The following is a 23711-nucleotide window of genomic DNA, read 5'->3' on the forward strand; positions in this document are numbered from 1 at the left end:
CCAATTAATTTCTTTCTATTTTTAGTAGAGATGGGGTCTCGCTCTTGCTCAGGCTGGTTTCGAACTCCTGACCTTGAGTGATCCTTCCACCTCGGCCTCCCAGAGTGCTAGGATTACAGGCGTGAGCCACCGCGCCTGGCTGGGAATTGTTCTTTAGCAAAAGATATGTCTTTCACTGAACTAGAAGAATAGCATAGGTACGCTAATGTTTACATGTGGAAAGAAAGGAAGTAGAAAATTTCTTGCTCTTGCCAGGTGTGGTTGCTCATGTCTATAAACTCAACTACTTGAGAGGCTGAGGTGGGAGTTTTGCTTGAACCCAGGAGTTCAAGGTTATAGTGAGCAACAATTGCACCACTGTACTCCAGCTTGGGTGACAGAGTGAAACCCTATCTGATGAATGAATAAACATTTTTTAAAAAGAAATGTTCTTGCTTGATGGTCTTGAATTTCAAAGATAAAGCAGAAAGCCAAGTCATTTGTGAGAAGTGAAGGTAGTAGTAGTAGTTTTAGGAAACAAGGTGCAAAACTGGAAAAGCTCCTAAGGTAACAGATAAGAAGCTAATGAGAGACAGAGAGGGACCCTGTGGATCTACAGTGATAATCAATCTGTATGTCTATGTGATCCTTTCTGGAAGAGCTCAACAGTCCCGGTATAGAAACAGTAATAAAGATTTGCTAGATGGTTAGAACAGAAAAACAAAGAGCAATAACACACAAATGACAAAAGTGATAATTCATGGAGGCAGAGACAGGTCAAGGAGGGAATAAAACCATGAAGGACAGGTTAGACTTTCCAAAATGTAGCAGGGACCTGAAATGAGTCTAAAAAGCAGACGAGAATAAGGAAGTGAGAGAAAAAGAAGGTTAATATATTGCAGTAACAGAATGGAATGCTTGTTGAAATTTTGAGAGTAGAGAGTAGTCTTGGGTACAGGTTCAAAGGAGACTGGAATATGAACAGTCACTGGAGGTGAGAAAGGCTTAATGTTTAAAGAATCATCTAAAGGGCTGACTCATCAAATTGTCAAAAATGATTCTAGCATTAAGTATACTAAGATCCAAGTATAGCATCTTTTCTCAAACATAATCATGTGATAAATATTTGTCAATGTCTTTCATTCTCACTGAATATGTAAGGAGTAACCAGTAGGTCATCATTTTAAAGAAGAACAGAAGGTAGCACAACTTGGATAGTATAATTGTCAAAGGAAGTAGTTTTATATGACAGTGAAGGAATAATGTTGCAATTGGAAATGGAAAGCAAGAGGACTATTGCCCTTACTGTAGGTGGTTCTTAATAAACATAAAACTGAACTACTTCTATATCAGGGGTTAGCAAACTAGGGCCTATGAGACCTGGCTGCTGACCCCCCTTTTTATTAATAAATAAAATTTTTTTGGAACACATGCTCACTTTTTTCTATATTGTCGGTGGCTGTTTTTATACTACAATAGTATTGTTAAGTATTGCAAAGAGACTGTATGCAAAGTCAAAATATTTATTATAGTATCCAGCCCTTTAAAGAAAAAGTTTTTCCACAGATGTAGCCAATCGAAAAGAAAAAAAAAAAAAAAAAAGAAAAAGTTTGCTGGACTTGACTCTATAGCCAGGGGGAGTGTGGAGATGGGATGGGGTGGGAAAAATCTAGGTTTCAATTATGTCTCTACTTTTAGAAGGAAGTGGAGATAGCATTCTTTGATGGAAGTAAAGGTAAAGGCAGTCTGTTTCCCTCAGATGGAGATTTCAAAGGACACTGGAAAAAATATGCTGGTAAGATGTTGAAGATGAGTTGGGGGAGATGGTAAGGTCAGACGTAAGATCATCTGTACAGGATAAGAATGGCAAAGGAGCAGTTGGAGACTTCAGGCTGTAAAAGCCTTGAATATATATGCAAGATGAAAAATATATACAGTAATCAGTTAATAAGACATGAGTAACAAGATTCATCCAGTGGTAAGAACCATAGAGGGAATAACTACTAATAGTTTAGTTTCTGACATTTATCAGAAATGTTTGATAGCCCTGGAATAGGAAGGCAGAAAAACATGTGGCAGTTTATAAAAAGGGTTGAGCACTGGGGTGGGAAACACTTAGGAAAGGAGGGCAAGGACATATAGAAGACTATTTAAAGAACTGAGACTAATAAAACTGGCACTGAAATTGTGCTGTGTCTTATCACACTAAAAAAAGAGAAATTGAGAGGGGCGGAATTACTTCTGTTATCTGAATACCTGAGATGCACTTTAAGCTGTTGAAATGTAAGCTCTTTGAGGGCAGGGACCATGTCTTATTTACTGTTAGTATCCCTTGCATTTAGTGTGGTGCACTGGACACATAGTAGGCACTCAATAAATATTTATTAAAAACAAACAAACAAAAAAAACTGGCATTGAATTACAAATGCTAAAATTTTTAGGATAATTACAAAGTAGCTATGTAACTCATAAAAAAGAAATATAATCATATGAAAAAACCAAAGGAGTACTTTATCAACTGCTCAGTCTTAGTTGTGAGTGGGCCATTTCATTAAAAAAATTACAGTAGAATGATACTTTTTTAATCACCAAAAAGACATGTTGATAATTTATTTGATAAAAGTCAATTTTAGAAAAGGTCTTCACTTACACATGTTCCAAACTGTTACTTACCTGCTTTATTACTAAGCTTATATAAAAAAGTTTGGCGAGGGTCTGAGTGATCTCGACATGTCAGTTGCAAAAGCGAACCTGATTTTTTCCATTTCTGCATAAACCAGAGACCTAGAGAGTCATATATGATATATAAGTATAAATGGAAATATACAGGAACATATGCCAGGATCATTAATTTAAAAAAATGACATCTCCCAAATTAGCACTTTTGTTGGCTAATAAATAATATTTGCAAAATTTTCCATGTTCTGATAACATATCAACATACATGCATAGGTTAACTATAGATTATTAGTGGTTGATGGTGGGCTTCCTATTTCTATCTCATTCAGTAATGAAACAGATAATAGTATATGAAGAACAAATATGGGAAAACTGTAACTTTAGATATATTTGTTCAAATTATAAAGAAGCTGAGGGAGAAAAACTTCAAACACAGTAGTAGGTCCAAATGCCTAAGCACTGAGTTTTCAGTCTATAGATAATCACAGATAAGTTATGGTAGACCATGTGCCAAAGGACCAACCCTTAAATGAAAAATTGTTTAATATTTTCTAATGATAGCTACATATAATTTAAGTTTTATATTTAATTGTATTTTTTTATATCATCAGTAACCCATATTTAAATATATCTTTCCCTTAAAGAAATTAAGTAAATGAAATCTTACATCACTCTGAAACTGGTTTACAAGACTATGGAATATTCATTTCAATTTTCATTGCTTCCAATATTATAGAGGAGAGCAGGGGAAGAAAAAAGTGAGGAAAAAAACCCTTTAATTGATTAAATCTGGAAGCATATAGTTGGAAGCATATCTGGGAAAAAGTTTAGAGAAGAAAGAAATTCAAATTACTGCATCCTATTCACGTTGGGTGTTCTATTTTGTATTAAGGATTTCACTTTTCTCATGCCCTCTTTTTGGAACTGTAAAAATCTGGAACTGACTGTACTTTGAAATCACCAATTTGAAATGGGATACAAAGGAAAATGGTATAGTTTGTCAATAAAAGGAAGTAGAAAAGAAAGTAGAAATAAAGGTTTCAGGGATAATAAAAAGAGACAGAATGAAATCTAATTTATTCTTGCAATGGTGACCAACTGACTAAATTATAAACCATTTTTTAAAATTTAAGGGAAAAACCAAGCCAAACAAATCAAGTATCAAATATTCCTCCATGAGAATGAACTAATCAAAATTAGGGTCTTAACCTTCATTTTAACTTCTTTAGAAATTTTGAATTAATTTCTTAAAAATCATATTCTTATATCTTTACTATCACCAAACCAAAGAGTTGACATTTTTTATAAAACATTTTACAACTTTATAATATATTAGATATAGGTGTTTACTTGTTATCTGTTCAACTAATGGAATGGCAAAATAGCTTATTTATATGATAAGCTAAAATAATTAGTTTAATGGAAAAAAGGAAAAAAATGCTCTTGTGACTTGACAATTACCATCTTAATAGGAGAATAATCATTTCCTGAAATGACTTTTATCAACTTATTTCATGTGCATAACAAAATGGAAAATTAGTTACACTTTTTGCTTCATGAAATTCCAGGTATGTGACAAGTTGGCTCGAAACTAAACACCGGACAATACTAAATACATATTTAAATTTTCCCCCATCATATTTTTTATATGGAACAATAAAACTTTTTACCTGTATTAACAAGAGCACTGCTATTGTAGAGTGTACCAAGGTGAGGTCCAGAAAGAGATAGAAAGGTATGAAGCTTGTTGAGGTAATATTTAAACCTTGGCCTTGTAAGCACTGAACGGATTATTAAATTGCCCAATGAATGTCCAATAAAGCTTTAAGAGAAAAAAAAAAAAAAGTCATTTCTTCCATAGTATTAGTTTTAAGACCAAAAATCAAAGCTGACACACAATACAGTGATGTGAAATACTAAGAATTTGAAAATTTCTAATATGCTTTAAAATTATGCTTTGATACTTTGAAATGACATATTTTTGAAGAAAAAAATGTGAGAATGTTATAGAAGATTCCATTATCATATAATTTAAATGTTGATAGAAACAAAATATGTATTAGAAAATTTTTATTCAGACTTTGTAACTGCTTAGAAATAAATACATTTTAAAAACAATAATATAATGACTAGATTATAAATTTGTCTCCTTAGGCACACATACAAATTATTTACTTGTTAAGCCATGACTTCAAACAAAATAATGAAATTGTACTCATAAAGGACAACTTAGGAGAAATTATGTATCTGTTTCTCTTATTCTCTGGTCTGCACTTCAAAGTTAGGCAAGTTTTCAACTAACATATTTTCAAGGCACGGGTAATGTATGTGCATTTTCCTATAATAAATCTAAGATGATACAAAAAGATTAATATTTATGGAGCACTTCACTTTTATTACGGGATAGTTTAAATCAAAAGAGTCTTTTTACTTACCATTATTTTTTAATAGATGGTATAGAAACCCTAGGACAATTAGCAGTGAAAGAAGAGAAAGTGAAAGCTGTCTAGACATTGGTTTACAGATAAATCTAGGAGAAGCTAAGGACAAACTTCTCTACCAAACTGAAGTTCCCAAAGGAGTGGGGTGGGAATTATGGTGGTATAATAGCAGCTAATAGTTTACAATCAACCAGTTCATGCTTTTGGAAAATAGTGGATTGTAACTGACAATCTAAAAGAGTATAATTTTTTCATGGATGAATGAAAAAATTGAATATATTATTTTTCTCATCAAAAATAATAAATGAATAAAAGGAATACAAGATCACTGTAGAAAATTTAATAATCAAAACATTTTAAAATCCATAAATGAAAAGAATAATTAGAACAAGAACTCCTCCTAACATACCTGCACTTCTTCCCATATTTTAACATAATTGTTTTTAAATAATGCTTAAAGTAAAAATTGCTTCTCTCTCCTCTTAGTCTTGTAGCTTCAAACTGGAAACAAACTTTACAAAAGCTTATAGTATACAGAGCCAGTTTTCTCTTCTAGCTGGGATATGAATATCATCAGTTCAATCTACCCTTTTTGAAGCAGAAAGATTAGTTTTGCCTTTTTCTTTAATTCCTACTGGACTAGCAAAAACTAAGATTTTTTTTCTCTCTCATCTCTCTTTACAATATCTAATTAAATAATAAGACATATTGGTGTGATCATCATCTCTTGCTTGTGGAAAACTGACTCAGAATGTATACGAAAGCCATAAAACTTTGAAAATATTTTTTTGTTTCATATACAAATATATAAATTCACATAGTATATAATTCACCCATTTAAAATATACAATTCAATGTTTTTTAAATATATTCAGAGTTGTAACCATCATTACAATAAATTTTAGAATCTTTTACTATCTCTAAAAGAAATCCTACCCTTTAGTTATCACCTCCCATCCCTTATCCGCCTCAGCCCTAAGAAATCACTAATCTACTTTCTATTTCTATAATATGCTATCTCTGAACATTTCATATAAATATTATCACATAATATGGCCTTTCCCTAAAATCTTTTAATTTTTTTCACTTTAACACTTGTACCCCCATAATTCGCTAAAATAAAAAAAATTAATTCAGTTTTAGTCTATATTTCATAATAGGACAGCACTACCACATATTGTTTAATTTTTCTATAATTCATAGACATATAAAAATAAATTGTGTAATATTATAGAAGTTACCTTATTTTTGAAACTGTTAAACTATATATTTGAATATATTGTATTATCTCATCCAAAAGACGATCAGTCATGCTATCGAAGTCAGCAAAAGTATCATTCTAAAAAAAACCAAAACAGACACATTATATTATGAAATATGTATAATGACATGAAAAACTGAATATAAGCATTATATTTAATTTAGATATTGAAAATATAGTTATGTCCCGTTTTTTTTAGAGAAGTTAATAAATGTAATATTCATTATATTAAAATAAGCAAAAAGGTCAGGAGTCTGAGACCAGTTTGAGCAACACAGTGAGACCCCCGTCTCTACAAAAATAGAAAAATTAGCCAGGCATGGTGACCCCTTCCTGTAATCCCACCCACTCTGGAGGCTGAAGCAGGAGGACAGCTTGAGCCCAGGAATTTGAAGTGCAATGAGCTATGATGGTGGCACTGCCTGGGTGATAAGAACAAGATTCTGTCTCAGAAAAAAAAAAGAAAAGAAAAAAGGGGAAAAATAGTGAGTTTCTAGGGGGAAAAGGCTCAGTGTTCTTAATAACATTTGCTTCTTTTAGTTATTTAGTTGTTTAGTCCACTGCCAGTATTAATATTTATAATGGTTCAATTAAAGAAATACTTATATAGGAATGTAAAATTCTATAGATTATTTCATATGTGAAGAGAAGGTAAAAATGTAGAACATATATATCTCCTTTGGATATAAACTTACGTTAAATTTCATAGAAATCAGCAAAATTATTTCTACTAGCATAGGCATTTTGTAGTAAGCAAATATTTACGTAGAAACTGGTACAAAATGTTTGTTTTCACTGAAAAGACTGCCATATTGTACCTGATTTCTCTCAGACATAAGAAAATCAATTCTTCCCCCAGGCAGTCCAAGTTCAATATAAGTTTTTACTAATCGGAGATCTGCACTGTTACCTAGAAAATGAAAAATGATGTTTAAAGGACGAGATAAAGTAAAGGTACAAAGTATACTATCACACACTTCTACAGTTTTTGAAGACAAGTTTACAGCCTATGCCATTTATGAACAGACAGTATGCTCTGAAATAAACAGGTGCCAATTTTTACGTCAATGCTAATTTCTATTAGCCAGATAATGCAATTCAACAGTTTGTTTCTTAGGAGGTTTTGGTTGCATCGATGCTTCACTTTTTTACTTAACAGTATGTTTGCTTACCAAATTGTTAGTACATCACTTTGGTAACTGCTGGCTATAGAAGCTATAAATGACTGACTTCTTACCATCACCATTCTAGCTGATCATTTAAAAAAACCCTGCATTTTAGATTTATATTTAATTTGTTGACTTTCCTTTGGTGGTACTGGTACACACTGAGAAAAATAAAAATCCATTTAAAGCTCTTAGTTTATTTTAATAATTATTAACTCAAAAGATACATAAAAATATATTTATGATACAGATATAAAATATAAGGGATCTTCAAAAAGTTCATGGAAAATTTATATTATGAAAAACTATGCATGGACTTTAAAATTTTTTTGTACCAAAATAAACTCACACAAATTTGTTATAACATGGATCTGGTTTGAGGCACTAGGAAGAATAAGACATTAGTTTGAAAAGAGCCCCCAGAGCAATACCAATTCTGCTAAAATTGAGGAACAAGCATCAAATTTAAGGTAAAGTGTGGGTAGAAGAATGGTGAAAATACTGATGCTTTACAAAAAGTTCATGGGAATAACATCCCAAAGAAATCAGTAGTTTATAAATGAATAACTCATTTTAAGAAGGGACATGACAATGTTGAAGATAAAGCCCACAGTAGCAGATCATCCACATCAATTTATGAGGAAAAAATTCATCTTGTTTGTGCCCTAATTGAGGAGGACCAATGATTAAAAGCACAAACAATAGACAACATCTTAGACATCTCAGTTGGTGCAGCTTATATAATCCTTATGGAAAAATTAAAGTTGAGCAAATTTTTCGATAGACGGATGCCAAAACAGTTGCACCCAGATTAGCTGCAGACAAGAGTAGAGCTTTCAATGGAAATTTTAAACAAGTGAGATCAAGATCCTGAAGCATTTCTTTGAAGAACTGTAACAGGAGATGAAACATGCTTTTACCAGTACAATCGAGAAGACAAAGCACAATCAAAACAATGGCTATCAAGTAGAAGTGATCTAGTCAAAGCAAAAGGGAGTAGGTCAAGAGCAACGGTTTTGGGGGATGCTCAAAGTATACTGCTTGTTGACTTTCTGGAGGGCCAAAGAATGATAACATCTGCTTATTATGAGAATGTTTTCAGAAAGCTTTAACAGAAAAACATCCAGGAAAGCTTCATCAGAGTCCCTTTCAATCACCATGATGCTTCTGCTCATTCCTTTCATCAAACAAGGGCAGTTTTGTGAGAGTTTCAACGGAAAATCATTAGATATCCACTTCACAGTCCTGACTTGTTTCCTTCTGATTTCTTTTTGTTTCCCTATCTTAAAAAATCTGTAAAGGGCATCCAGTTTTCTTCACATAATAATATAAAAAAAACTGCACTGACATGGTTAAATTCCAGGACCCTGGTATTTACCAGGCTGGTATCCCTGCTTACAAAAGTATCTTGAACTTGATGGAGACAATGCTGAGAAATAAAGTTTATGTTTTTAAATCCATTTTTCTGTGAACTTTTTGAAGTCTCCTTGTATATAAATATAAAAATAATTATCTTTAAAAATTAGTTTAGTGGATTCCCTTGGTTTACTAGCAATATAAACATGTCATTATCAATTGTTAAATTTTTACTTTACTTTTCTAATATTTACCTTTTAAATATTTCATGATTTAATGCATTGATGGAGATAATTGTTTTATTCCTGGTTTTAAAAGGAACACCTCTAATGTTTTACTACTAAGTATAAGTCATCCATGGGCTAGAAATATATATGCTTAATCACATTAATGAACTATAGACTAGTCCTATTTAAGGTGAAAGTTTTATGCTTAGTTGTCATAATTAGAAATGAATATTAAATTTATCAATAGTTTCTTATTTGATTTGCTTATGTATTATATTTTATTAATACATTTCTTTATATTTATTTATATTTATATCCTGGGAATTAAACTCTTTGTTGTAGTAACTTATTTTAATATGTTAATTCCATGTGCTAGAGTTTCATTAAGTACATTTATGAGTTTATTTGGTATGTCAAATTGTCTACTGTTTATTTGGGGTGTCGATATGATACCTTTATCTGATTTGGTAACAAGTTTAGGTTACCTTAAAGGAATAAAATGGGCTGTACTCTGTGTAACATAGGGATAATTAATTTCATGAAAATTTCAAAGAAAAATTTGTCAGCAATTCCACTGGGACAAGAAGTCTTTTTTGGGGGACTAATTCTTTGAAAATTTTATTATGTAGGGAGGAAGAAGAAAGGTTAGTATTGAGGATTCTTGAGAGTCTGGCTGGGTTTTTTTTTTAAAAGAAATCTTCAATTTTATTGTAATTGAGTAGCACTTTAGCATTTTTATAATCCTTAAAATCTAGTTTGTTATAGAATATAATACAGTAATACCCCATTAGTCTAGAGAGATGTTTAACATCTTTTAACAGTTCCTACATCTAGGAAAAAAATGTTGAGTAACCAAAATAGCTGTCATAAAACTACAGCACTAAAGCCAGGTACCTGTATTTAGAATTTAATTTATATCTTAATTAATGAAAGTTTCATTCCTAAGAATATTGATTTTTCTAGTCTATACAGTTTAAAGCGAGCTAAAAGGGAACTAGGAGGACTAGCAAAGGGAGACAAAATGATTGCCTCAAGGTGACAGCTGATAAAACCAACGGTAAGAGAGAAGACAATAAAATCTAAAATTAAAGTAAACAAATTGTTGGCACATATGGGTCAATTTCATAGAAAATTTACTTAAAAAGGAACCTAATTTTACATTTAGAAAAAGTAAAATTAAGCATATTTTGGTTTTAAAATGTATTTAAGATTCAATTAAGCAATTTAAGCAATGTAAAAGTCTTTTTTAGTAGAAAGATTAAATAAAACTAAGTGAGATGGGTTACATGAATAGATGTCACATACCGTCTAAACCATGCACACAGACAATGAGATGTACTCCATCTTCAGAACAATCCTCTTCTTCCATGCTAAAATAAGGTACTGAGGATGCCAGCAGAGGAACATCACTGTACATGAACCCAGGAAGTTTAAGTTGCTTCAATTCTTCTTTTGCCTGAAGGAAACTAAAGTAAAATATTATGAAAGATATCCTTTACTAAGGATCTTATTCAGTTTTTAGAACCAAAAAGATAAACTCCTGGATTTAGAGAATAGCAGAGGGGGAAATCCAACAATATTTGGTTTTAAAATCATGAAAATATGTGGTACCACCTAAATGATTTAAAAATCAGAAGGTAATTTTCTTTACTATTTTTAGTGCATCTTCTGATCAAATACAATGAGCATTTTAAACCTGAAATCACTTAAAACATTCTTTTAAACTTGAAATCAACTAAGAAAATATTAGGAGTAAAGTTATGCTTTCTATAAAATTTAATATTGTATGCACAGAAGAGGAGCGAGAGGCACTAGAAAGATGATAATGAGATATTTTCCTGTACTCAAATCTTATCCTCTTTGCTCCTTTTAATCTTACATAAATGGAAGGGAAGGAGCTATTCTACAAAATGTCACAGTAAAAATGGTAGTTAGAGTATTCAGCAGGTTAAATTATTTGTATTTTTCTCTAAAAATATCAATAAGAAGGAGCAGAACAAAAAAGATGATGTGACTAAATAAAATTGGTGGCATATACTCATTTGGAATGACTAACAAATCCAACCAATTTGGGGATTTCACACATCAGAAATTATTAATTATTTAACATTAAATTATCTATACTGATAAAAGCGAAACTGTAAGAAGCTGATGAACACTAAACTGAATAGGATACACTGGGTGCAAACATATAGATCATTGCTTTTTGATGACTTAGAGACAGTTCGAGGTACTTAGCTTTCTAGCACATTATAATTTTTTAATCAGCCATTGTTACTTCACTAGTTTCACTAGCTTTAGGCTCTAAGCAACTTAATTTTCATGCATTAATCAGAATAATCTTGGGACTTTAAAAATCCACATAACACATGTCCAGAACTCTCACTCCAGAGATTATGATTCAATTTGGGCTGAGACAGTAGAATATTTTAAAAACCAGCATATGCTAGTAAACCTATGTAATCTCAAAATTGTTCTGGATACTTTACTGGTCCATGAAACCTCAGTTCTGGAAACCATCAACTTAGCAGAGGCAATCAGGGACTGATAGGTTTAAGAAGTTTCTACTAAACTGTTATCTAATATTGTCCTTATTTCCTAGATACAGTCATAAAACTTAGCTTTTGTCCGAGAGAGAAATGAGGTACTGAGGAAAAAAGGGTTTTAATCTAAACTATTCCATACTTCTAACACAAAATTACTAATAGAACATTTGTATCAGGAATGTGTAGCCTGGACAGGACAATTATTTGGGAACTATAGATGTATCTGTGAAAGAGTATATTGCATGCCACCATTTTAGATGGCTAATCAAAGAAGAACTTACTGTATGACAGAAACTGGACAACAAAATAGATATCCAACCATTTAGTACTATTTATAATGTTCTATATACATATTTAGTAGCACATATTATTATGCTCCATTACTCACGCTTGTATCTGAGGTCTTGGTGAATTTTCATACCAGGAAATTGAAGAAGTGACGTTGTAAGAAGTACTGCTTGGCTGTTTTGTAATGGCATCAAATTTACTTCTAGAAGAACATTTAACACTACAAGGAGACTCTCGTGGTGCAGATGGGAAAGACAAACAACCAGAAGTACAGACAGTAGGCATATTTATAACATCACTCAGATAGTCACTATTTATTTTTTCAGACTTTATAAGTCTTTCTTCTGCTAGTGTACTTCTGCTTGTATAGTGAGCATTTATTGTTCCATCCAAAGCTGAATTATCTGTTTCTTCATAATACCCATTTTGAACCATTTTTTGATCCTGCTCTTCCTCCTCATCCTCTTTACCCTGTTCCTGCTGAAGATTACTGATTTCTTTTTCAGAAGTTTCCTTCTGAGGGCTAACTGAATTATTGTAGCTAATAGCACATGTGCCAGAAATATTCATACTGCTTTGAGAACCAAAATAATTTTCCACAAGCCCTTGCTTTACTATATCAGTACTGGCTGAAAAAGGGTCACTTGTATCCAGATGAGTTTCACTTTCAATTGTAGGGGCTTCTGAATATATTTGTTTGAGATTTAATGCATCACTATTTTTTCTTTTCACAGTTCTATCTTCACTAATTTCTGCATTAGTAGAAATGGAACCTGAAACAACACAGGGAGTGCCTAAACAAATCAGTTTTGAATTTAATGTAATTCCTGTCCCTGCAGAGTTATTAGATTTATCAGGACTCTGGGAGCCTGTACACACAGTGTCCAAGTTAGGTTTGGAGCTGCAACTACTTTTCACATCACTGGAAGTATCTTCATCTGAAAAAACAAATTGTAAAGAGTCTTTAGTGCTTGAATTTAAGGAATGTATTGCTAAACTTTCATTGTCCAAATGCCCTGAAAATATAACGCTCTGCTGTTGCAAAATAATACTTGACTTTTTAGTATCCTCACATTTTGACAAATCAATTGTTCCTAGATTTAATACAGTTTTGCTATCGCTTAGATGGCATTCAGGTAGAATAGATTTCTTAGAATTTTCATCAGGTGACAGTTCATCATCAGAAGGTAGAGAGTTTATGGATGTCAAAGATGACTGTATTTCACTTAACGCACTTGTACTTTCAGTGCAATGACTCCCCAATGAAAATTTTACATTATAATCAGGTTTCATCAAAAGCTGAGGAAACAATCTTTCATTATTGTAAGGACCTTGCCCTTGCACAGTTTCAAAGACTATGTCAGGGTTTGGATGTGTTGCAAAAGAACTTGGTTCACTTTCAACACCTGAATCTGAAAATCTAGATGAAGCATATGTGGCATTAATATCTGGTAACTTAATTGTATCTCCACTTACAACAACATGATACTCTTTTGTAGAAGTAGCAGGTAGATTACTTCTTAATTTAGCTAATGATTCTCCAACAGAATGACACTTTGCTTCTTGTAAAGCTTCCTTTTCAAGTGTTACTTCTATAGATTTAGATTTACCATTAGATTCTAAGGACTCAAAGTTGGGTAGTAAATTATCCACAAATATTTCATCTTGTCGGAGCTCTGTCCAAGGTCCCATTTTAACAGTTATTTTCTCTCCACTGAAAGGATCTGTATTACTGGGCTTTACTTCAGTTGTTCTAAATTCCAAAGCTGGGGTTGTTTGATGATCATGGCAATCGTCTGATGAACTTCTGGATGCCAGATTGTGTTCCATTTGTGTAATTTCACTATCGTCCTGGGAGATATCAAGTTTACCTGAAATGGACAAATTTGCACAAAGATTTAGGTTGCCAGAGTTCAAAGGATCAAACTGGTCTGGTTGCATATTTTCAATATCTGGAGACTTTTGTTCAGTTCTCTCTGTATTAGTTGGCAAATAGCTAGCTTCCTTTTGACTTGTCTGTCTCATGTAGGTCTTTGGGTCAAAATTATATCCACATATTGTGGGATCCAGACCTTCCTTCTGACTAGGTGAAAGATTGCCTTCAAAGCATTTAGTGAGATCATTTGATGCTGTATTTTTCAAACATTTGTAGCCTACCAAAACCACAGAATCCTTAGAGTTCTGTTTTATTAATTTTTTTGTGTTTTCAGGTTTCATTGTTTTCATAAGCTTAGTAACCTTAACCTTGGATTTATTTGTTTCTTCATTCTTTCCTTTTAGAGATTTTGTTAGCTGCTTTTCACCTTCTGTATACCAAATATTGGAGGCACCAGCAGGTCTGACTTTCAATTCTGGGCTAGAAACTCCTGCTATAGAGCTTTCTTCAGTTTCACATTTATCCATTTTACTGGACTCTGATCCCTGAAGATTCTGAATTCCCATCCAGGGTGCATCTAAGTCTTTTATCCAAAGAAAAAAAGATTCAGGTTTAAAACATAGTGTGAGAACTCATATGATTAAAAGACTACTTTTTCTAACTCTAACTTTCTAATATCCTCAAAAATACATAAAACTACAGGGAGAAAAAATACTGCTTCACATTAGGGAATGGTTTAATGTATATTAGGAAGAATATACTGAAAACTATACACATATAGCTTGTATATTTTAGTTAGATTATACTTACCATCAATAACTGAATCTAAATACCTATCTTCAAAGATTATAGGTAATGAATTGAGATCTCCATCTAATTCACTACATTCAATAGGTAGGGGTGGAAGAGAACTGCAGAAGGAAGTATTTTTGATAGCGGTGCACATCTGTAGATGACTCTGAGCACTGAAAAATATTTCTTAAGTCAGATTATAATTTAAAAAAATTGCACCCAACACTACTTTATAGACTACTCTTTCCCCTTCCCCATCTCATTCCTATCTCCCTTCTTGAAGACATAATCCCTTATGAAAAAGCTGCCTGGTGAGAGATAAAACCTGCTAAAATGAAAATTATGGTTTCTGGGCAATAAATTATTGACTTATAAAATTATGGTTTGTTAATAAATTATTTAATTTCTATTATGTTCTTCTATACTTTATGTTATTTCAAAGTGAGTCTCTGTGCTTAATGTCTGAACTTCCTAATCTGTTGCGAATAGCATACAGGAGAAATACCAAAAGCTCAAATGCCCACTGATTATCTGATGATAGTGCTGGGGAAAAAATGTGTTCCACTGTCACTGCTTTACTTAATATATATTGATGAATAAAATTAACAGCTATTTAAAACAAGGTATATAACTTTCTAATATAGAAGAGTTAAAAAGACTTTTCATGTGGAAAATTTTGAACAAATCAAAGTAAACTGAATAGTGTTAAAAAATCCCATATACTCATCACCCAGCTTCAACAATTAACATTTGCCTTTCTCGTTTTACCTATACCTCAAGACTGACTACCTACCCCAACCTCTACTATCATTTACAGTTTTTTTTGAAGTATAATTTAAATGTACTAAATTATAAAAATCTTAGCTGTACAATTTTGACAAATGGATACATGATACAGAACATTTCCATCTACCCAGAGAGTTCCCTCATATCTTCCCAATCTCTCAGCCCAAGTTAACACCAGACAACTGTCTTGACATTTTTCATCTCTGTTTTACCTGTTTGAGAACTTCATATAAATAGAATCATACAGTATTTACTATTTTACATCTAGCTACTTTTGCTCAAACATAATGTCCTCAAAGTATTCTTTAAAGCCAAAGAAAACCAGACCTAAATACACTCAGTAGGAAAGACGGAAAGCATTTATTCAGGATATTTTAACTGTAAATCATTTACTTGGAGAAGGCAGTATCAATTAAAATGTGTAATAAAAAATGATGAATGTAACAGATGCTGACCTGTGAAAATAAAGATAGAGCAAGATAGCCAAATGGAAGGCTGGAGCCAGAGACGTATGGGACTACCAGGTTATAGTAGATCTGATGAAAAAGAGGAGGAAGTGGTACAGTGCATTATGCTTCTTTATGTGTAAAGTAAATAAACTCTATTTGATTAAAAAGGGGACTTCTGAACTTCAAATTCGAATTTCTTCTATTGTTAATAATGTACATTCTATCACCAATAAATTCTAAGATACATATTTTATGTTAAAGGATATAAAATCATTTTAACTTTGGATTTATACTACTCACTGAAGTTCCTGGTATGCAATGGCAGCTTTTCTTGGATGTTCAAAACAGAAGAATGCCTCAGAAAATCTGCGTACCTAAAAAATTCCAAGACAGAGTATTAATAACATGGTACATTTAAAAAGTCAATCTGGCATGGATGGTAGGGAGAGAAACCACCTCCATTAGATCTTCCATAACCATCCTGTGAGAATTAAACTTCCTTTCTCCCTCTTCAGTATTGTCAAAGCACTTTTTTTTGTACTTCATGAAATGAAAGAAACAGACTTTAGAGTGAGAAATTTACATTTACATTCTAGATCCCACTTATCTTCCTTAAAGGCAAAGATTGTTTGTCGTATTTGCCACTACATCCTCAGTATACTGGAATAGTGCCCACTCAACACATAGAGAAGACAATACAATCAGATAGCACTTCCACTATGCTATGTGCCAGGCATCCAAGCATATGTCAGCTGAACTGACTGACTTTCTAGCATTGTGACTTTAGGTATTTAATCTAGGTATAAACCTGGGTATAAACCTTTAGGTATAAAGCTAGGACTCAAATAAAAATTTAAGAAACTCCAAATCGTGTGCTCCAAATCACTTATCTTTTCCTTTCTGCGTTAAGAATCCCTGTTACCAGAAAATCTTTCCTTTTCTGTATGCACTCATATATGAACTTCTCTTTCTAAATTCTCTCTTACCATGATTATGCTACAGCAATGTGTAATGAATAAACCAATTAACTGGAGAGTGTGGCTATTACTAAGGTGTGACTGCCACACCTTAGTAATGGTAACACGGCTTAATTTTAGGCAAAAGACATATAGAAAAAAAAGTTAAATTTACAAATTTAAACTTAGAATATAAGAATATATATTACTACTTTTAGTATATATGCTTATAAAAAATCAGTGGTGTGTGTGTACTTTTAAAAAAAATTCACTTATTTATTTGACATCAACTGTTCAAAATTAAGCAAAGAGCTACACGAAAAAACTGAGCATTCAAATATGGGTATTTATTGATGCTTTATAGAGTTAAATGCTCCTTTATTTGTGTATGACCTACTAATGTTACTAAAATTACTAACACAGTATTTTTTAAAATATAATTTTATATGTGCATATCCATATTAGATTCTAATCCTGAATGCAGGTCTACATCTTAGAGATTATAATATCTATGTTGCATTGAAAAAAGGTATCTTGCAAATGTTACTGAGCAATGTTAAATCCTTGCATTAAGCTTATAGCAAAATACTATATTTATATTTACTATTTATATTTACTATCTGATACAATTCTGCATGGTTTAAGTACCTGGTTTCTCAATCTTACAGCACATTAAAAGAGAAAATTAGACAAAGGAAAATGAAGAACTATAGAGGCAAGTGTACATAAGCAGTTACAAGAAATGATGAGAACTTGATGCTGAAAAAAAAAAGCCCCTGCCCCGTAAAAGAACCCTAGATCATCCTTATAAAAAAGCACACAAAATAAATTAAATTAATATAACTTGGGACCTTTTAATTTTAATGGAGGATCAAATATCCCATCATTTTTTTATAGCATGGAACACTAGTGTATTAAAGTTGCGCACATTAAATAAAATTCATAATTATACTAAATCATTGTGAAAGGGCTAAATTATGTTCAGTACAGGCATACCTTGGAGACATTGTGGGTTTAGTTCCAGACCATGGCAATAAAGTGAGTATCTCAATAAAGCAAGTCATATGAATTTTTTTTATTTTTCCAGTGCATATAAATGTTTATACTATATCATTGTCTATTAAATGTGCAATAGCATTACGTCTAGAAAAATGTACATACCTTAATTAAAAATATTGCTAAAAAGTGCTAATAGTCATCTGACTCTTCAGCGAATTGTAATGGTTTTGCCAGTGCCTCCATGTTGATGGCTGCTGACTGACTAGGGTGGTGATTGCTGAAAACTAGGGAGCCTGGGGCAATTTCTTAAAGACAACAATGAAGTTTGTTGCATTGATTGATTTCCTTTCATGAAAAATTTCTCTGTAGCATGTGATGCCCTCTGATAGCACTTTACCTAGAGTACAACTTCTTTTAAAATTGGAATCAATCCTCTCTAATTTTGCCACTGCTTTATCAACTAACTAACTTTATGTAACACCTTAAATCCTTTGTCATTTACAACAATATTCACAGCATCTTCACCAGGAGGAGATTCCATTTCAAGAAACTGTATTTTTGGTCATCCGTAAGAAGCAACTTCTCATCCATTCAAGTTTTATTATGAGATTGCAGCAATTCAGTCACACCTTTAGGCTCCACTTCTAATTCTAGTTCTCTTACTATTTCTACCACAGCTGCAGCTTAAGTCTTGACTCCCTCAAAGTCATCCATGAGGTTTTGAATCAAAACTCCTGCACATGTTGATATTTTGATGTCCTACCACGAATCATGAATGCTTGTAATGCCACCTAGAATGGAGAATACTTTCCAGAAGGGTTTCAATTTACCCTTCAATTTGCCCAGATCCATCAGAAGAATCACTGCCTATGGGTCTTACAAAGTAAATTTCTTAAATAATAAGACTTGAAAGACAAAATTACTCCTTAATCCACGGCTGAAGAATGATGTGTTAACAGGCATGAAAATAACATTAAATCTCCTTGTAATCTCCATCAGAACTCTTGAGTGACCAGGTGCATTGTCAATGAGCAGCAATATTTTGAAAAAGTCATTTTTCCTGAGCAGTATGTCTCAACAGTGGGCTTAAAATATAGGCAGTCCACAGGATATGGACCAAATACGTTTCTCATACGTTTTTAGGTTAAATTTTTATGTAACCTGGATGCTTGATGAATAGCACATATATGGTGGTAATAATAATAATAATACTACTATAATGGCTAATATATGGTAATAATAACAGTGGGTAATACTGTAATAACAAAACCCCTGTACTGTAATATTAAGTTACAGAGACTATTGTGCTCTTTCTGTTAATTCTAACAGGACATAAGAACAAACTCATACAAAAAGTTGTGATAGGAGATTGGAGAAATTTCAAAAAAGAATATTAGAAGTTAACACTCACGTAATGTTGCATCAACGTTAGACTTATAGGAATGTTATGCTTATTTTGATCTTCTAATCAAATCAATTAATAACCTTTCCATTTCAATAATTAATTCACTATGCTGCTTAGTAATAATTGATGCTTTCATTGGAGCACTGCCTTTCACATATTCCATTATTCTCACTTTATCCTTTATACTTGTGACGATAGTTGAGTGACCAAAGCCTAATGCTTTCCCCAGTGATTGATGCCATCTGGCCTTTCTCCAAATGCTTTATTATTTCCACTTTTGTTTCCATTGTAATCACCTTTCTCTTTGCTGCAGGCTCACTTGGACTTTCACTTTGGAGGCATGGTCATAAGGGTAAACACAGACTCACAAAATCAAATAAAAAGATGAAGTGCTGCTATGTGTAAGCGACCATATAAACAATGAGACTAGCTGCTAGTGTAAAGATGCTGTGCCAACGAACCGCTTATGCCATGCAGGTCTGTCTACATGCACAGAAGAAACTATTTCCTGAATTATTAATTTAATTATAAATTATCCTTATGGGAGCCTTGGGAGCCAGTTTGTAAGTATGGAATGCCATAAATTGGGTTGTCTGTAATCCAAGTGCCTATATTGGGTGGTAAATAGATGTGTTGTCATTCAGGCTTTGTTGTCTATTTCTAGAGCACAGGCAGAGTCTTCCCCTTCCAGAATATATAAAGAACTCCTGAAACTCAACAACAACAAGACAAACCACCCAATTAAAATATGTTCAAAAGACTTGAATACACAAGGAAGATATACAAATGGACAATAAGGACATGAAAAGGTATTCGTGGTCGTTAGGGTAATGCAAATCAATACCACAATGAAATACCATTTCATACTCAGGTAGCCATAATAAAAAAACAAAACCAGAAAATAATAAATGTTAGGATAAGGAGAAATCAGAACTCTTGTACATTGCTAATGGGAATGTAAAATGGTGCAGCTGCTGTGGAAAACAGTTTGGAGGTTTTCCAAAAAGTTAAATATACCGTATGACCCAGCAATTCCACTCCTGAGTATACATCCAAAAGAACTGGATACAGGCATTCAAACAAATATTTGTATACAAATTTTTATAGCAGCACTGTTCACACTAGTCAAAAGGTGGAAACAATCCAATTGTCCATCAATGAACAAACAGATAAAAGAATGTGGTATATTCATACGATGGAATTCAGCCATGAAAAGAAATGAAATACTGATACATGCAATAACATGGATAAAACTTGAAACATTGTGCTAAGTGAAAAAAAAAAACAGATAAAAAGGTCACATGTTGTATGATTACCTTAATATGAAACATTCAGAATCAGTAAAAGAGGCTAGTGGTTGCTAGAGAAGGGAGAAATGGGGAGTGCATGTTTAATGTGTATGAGGTTTCTTTCTGGGTGATAAAAATGTCTTGGAACTAGACAGCCATGATGGTTATGCAACACTGTGAATATACTAAATGCCAATGAATTGTATACATTAAAACTGTTAATGGTTAATTTATGTTATGTAAAATTTTTTACCTTCAAAAAAGTCCCATCCCCCCAACAAATTCAATCTTTAGGAAACAGTTACCTACAGAGATTATATTACATATTATGTATGCTTTTTGACTCTTCTACTCTGGTGGTGCTGTCAATAAACGTTTTGAATTCCTAGCTGATAGACCACTGGTGGCATGTTTAATGTTCCATAGTATTTTTTATGATTAATTCCAGTGAATAAAGGCAAATGGCACGTTCTCTTTAAATTTAACTGGAAAAAAAGTCAAAAGCCATATTTTATACCACGAAGGTAATCACTGAAAATTATGTTTGAGATTGTATTTCTTTTTATTTGTAAAACATGAATAGCATAGCAAACCAGTATCATAATAAATGAATGGTATTCCAATGTTCAAATGTTTGGACTACTATGTTTTTGATATTTTGCGAATTCATGGGAAACATAAGATGTGGAAGTATCAGGTCTATATTTACTGCCTGGGTTCACATCCAATCTCCACCATGTACAAGCCATGCAACTTTGGCCAAATTGTCTCACTTTTCTAACATCAACATTTCTTTAATAATGGGAATGATAAAAACAAATTTACTTCATGGGATTATTTTAATGACTAAATTAGTTAACAATTGTAAAGTAATTAGTGCCTTAGGCAGATAATAGGTGCTATTTTATATACATATGTGTTAAGTAAAAATATATAAATAAATTATTATGGTCCTTCCATAAACATTCTAAGGGAAAGAAACAAAACTTTTCGTCTCCAAGAGCACAATGTATTCTACCCATCCATGAAGGGAAAATAGCTTTCCCTCCTCCCAATTTTTAGATGATTTTTGTGACTATAGACAGTGGTCCTGGAGGAATCACTTATAATTTCAATAAAGTATTAGTAACAAACCAAACCTGTTGCTATGAATGCAAAATATAAACATAAATAGACAATTACAAAGTGAGAGAAAAGTAGTCAAAGAAAAAAAGACAAAAAGCTTACGGGAGCAAAGATGGGCACAATTCTGAATAAAACAGAGATGGCAAAACAGGGTACAGAAATTTCATATGAGGATGTCCAATGAAGAATCTTTAAATTTCTCTCATTCTGATGACTATATAGTTTGCAATGTTATTTTACGAAGGCTTATAAAGTAAAAGATTTTCATTTTATAGTTCAAGGAAAGACATTAATGTGAAAAGTTTAAATGACCAATATCAAAATACTAAGTAATTGAAAATGGCAAAATCACTGTATCAATTTGGATTTCTTTGCTCTAGGTTATAACCACAAATAACAGTGCACGCATATTGAGTAAAGCCATATGTTTACCACAGACTATGTTTCCACACAAGAATAATACTGAAAATTAGTTTTCTTCTTGACCAAGAAATTGTTTTCTGTATCTCCTTAAGACATATTTCATTTATACAAAAATATGTAAAATACAGTTAAATCCTTTGATGCTTTAGTACACTATTTGATAGAGTTGCATAGGACATACACATATTAAAATATTATTTCCTAAAAAAATCAAATAACCCCATTAAAAAGTGGGCAAAGGACTTGAACAGAAACTTTTATAAAGAAGACAGAAGAATGGCCAACAAACATATGAAAAAATGCTCAACATCTCTAATCATCAGGGAAATGCAAATCAAAACCACAATGAGATATCACTTAACCCCAGTGAGAATGGCCTTTATCAAAAAATCTCCAAACAATAAATGCTGGCGTGGTTGCAGAGAGAGAGGAACACTCCTACACTGCTGGTGGGACTGCAAACTAGTTCAACCTCTGTGGAAAGCAATATGGAGATATCTTAAAGCGATACAACTGAATCTACCATTTGATCCAGCAATCCCATTGCTGGGCATCTACCCAAATGATCCAATGACACTCTACAAAAAAGACACCTGCACTCGAATGTTTATAGCAGCACAATTCATAATTGCAAGGCTGTGGAAACAGCCCAAGTGCCCATCAATCCAAGAATGGATTAATAAAATGTGGTATATGTATACCATGGAGTACTATTCAGCTCTAAGAAACAATGGTGATATAGCACATCTTATATTTTCCTGGTTAGAGCTGGAACCCATACTACTAAGTGAAGTATCCCAAGAATGGAAAAACAAGCACCAGATATATTCTCCAGAAAACTGGTATTAACTGAGTAGCACCTAAGTGGACACATAGGTACTACAGTAATAGGGTATTGGGCAGGTGGGAGGGGCGAGGGGGGGCAGGTATATACATACATAATGAGTGAGATGTGCACCATCTGGGGGATGGCCATGATGGAGACTCAGACTTTTGGGGGGAGGGGAGAAATGGGCATTTATTGAAACCTTAAAATCTGTACCCCCATAATATGCCGAAATAAAAAAATATATATATTATTTCCTATTTACCTGAAATTCAAATTTAACCAAGTACTCTTCAGTATTCATGAATGAATCTATGGTAGACTAACTTGTCAGCTTGTAATTAGGGCAAAAATCTCAGATTCTATCCAGTTCTTGACCCATAAAAAATTCAGTATAATTTCAGAACTTTTTTGCTTTTTGTAAGTTGTCTTATTGATCATTCCATGTCTCAGTATGAAAGGACCAAAACATCTTTCACTTGGTCATAAATATCTAATCTTTTTAATTAGCATTTGGAATTTCAGGCATACCTGGAATCATTCACATACAATAGTCTCTACGCTCTAGTGTGAATGTGTATAGCATATAACTACAGAAGTTAGATAATTTTGGAAGACTTAAATTTTCCAAAAATCCAAAAATTTGTACTTTCTGGATCTTGATATCAAATAATATGGTTGGATTAGTTTTAAGCTAATTTTAAAACTGTTCTTTTTCAAGTATAGATTTACATTTCCTCTTTTTAGTCCTACTCCTTGCTTCATTATTTGTTTTTCTGCTAGTAAGGAGAGATTTCATATCAGAGCTTATTTCTGTGATTTAGCTCAATTGTGCTGCTTCT

At 32.7% G+C, this 23711-nt stretch overlaps 1 protein-coding gene across 9 annotated transcripts in view; it reads right to left on the bottom strand.

Moving 5' to 3' along the window:
* FAM135A (family with sequence similarity 135 member A) overlaps positions 1-23711 on the bottom strand; it is a 107920-nt gene that overhangs the window by 19554 nt on the left and 64655 nt on the right. For 5 of the 9 annotated variants that reach the window (XM_076003242.1, XM_076003241.1, XM_076003240.1 and 2 more), the window contains 8 exons: positions 16147-16220; positions 14630-14784; positions 12044-14402; positions 10415-10575; positions 7179-7270; positions 6341-6438; positions 4329-4480; positions 2653-2763 (listed from right to left, as the gene is read on the bottom strand). In XM_076003242.1, coding sequence (XP_075859357.1) covers positions 2653-2763; positions 4329-4480; positions 6341-6438; positions 7179-7270; positions 10415-10575; positions 12044-14402; positions 14630-14784; positions 16147-16220 — 3202 coding nt within the window. The remainder of the gene's footprint in view (positions 1-2652; positions 2764-4328; positions 4481-6340; positions 6439-7178; positions 7271-10414; positions 10576-12043; positions 14403-14629; positions 14785-16146; positions 16221-23711) is intronic. The other 4 variants (XM_076003243.1, XM_012787105.2, XM_012787099.2 and 1 more) reach the window with 1 other exon arrangement.

The sequence above is a fragment of the Microcebus murinus genome, chromosome 5 (assembly GCF_040939455.1).
Source record: "Microcebus murinus isolate Inina chromosome 5, M.murinus_Inina_mat1.0, whole genome shotgun sequence".
Taxonomy (NCBI): domain Eukaryota; kingdom Metazoa; phylum Chordata; class Mammalia; order Primates; family Cheirogaleidae; genus Microcebus; species Microcebus murinus.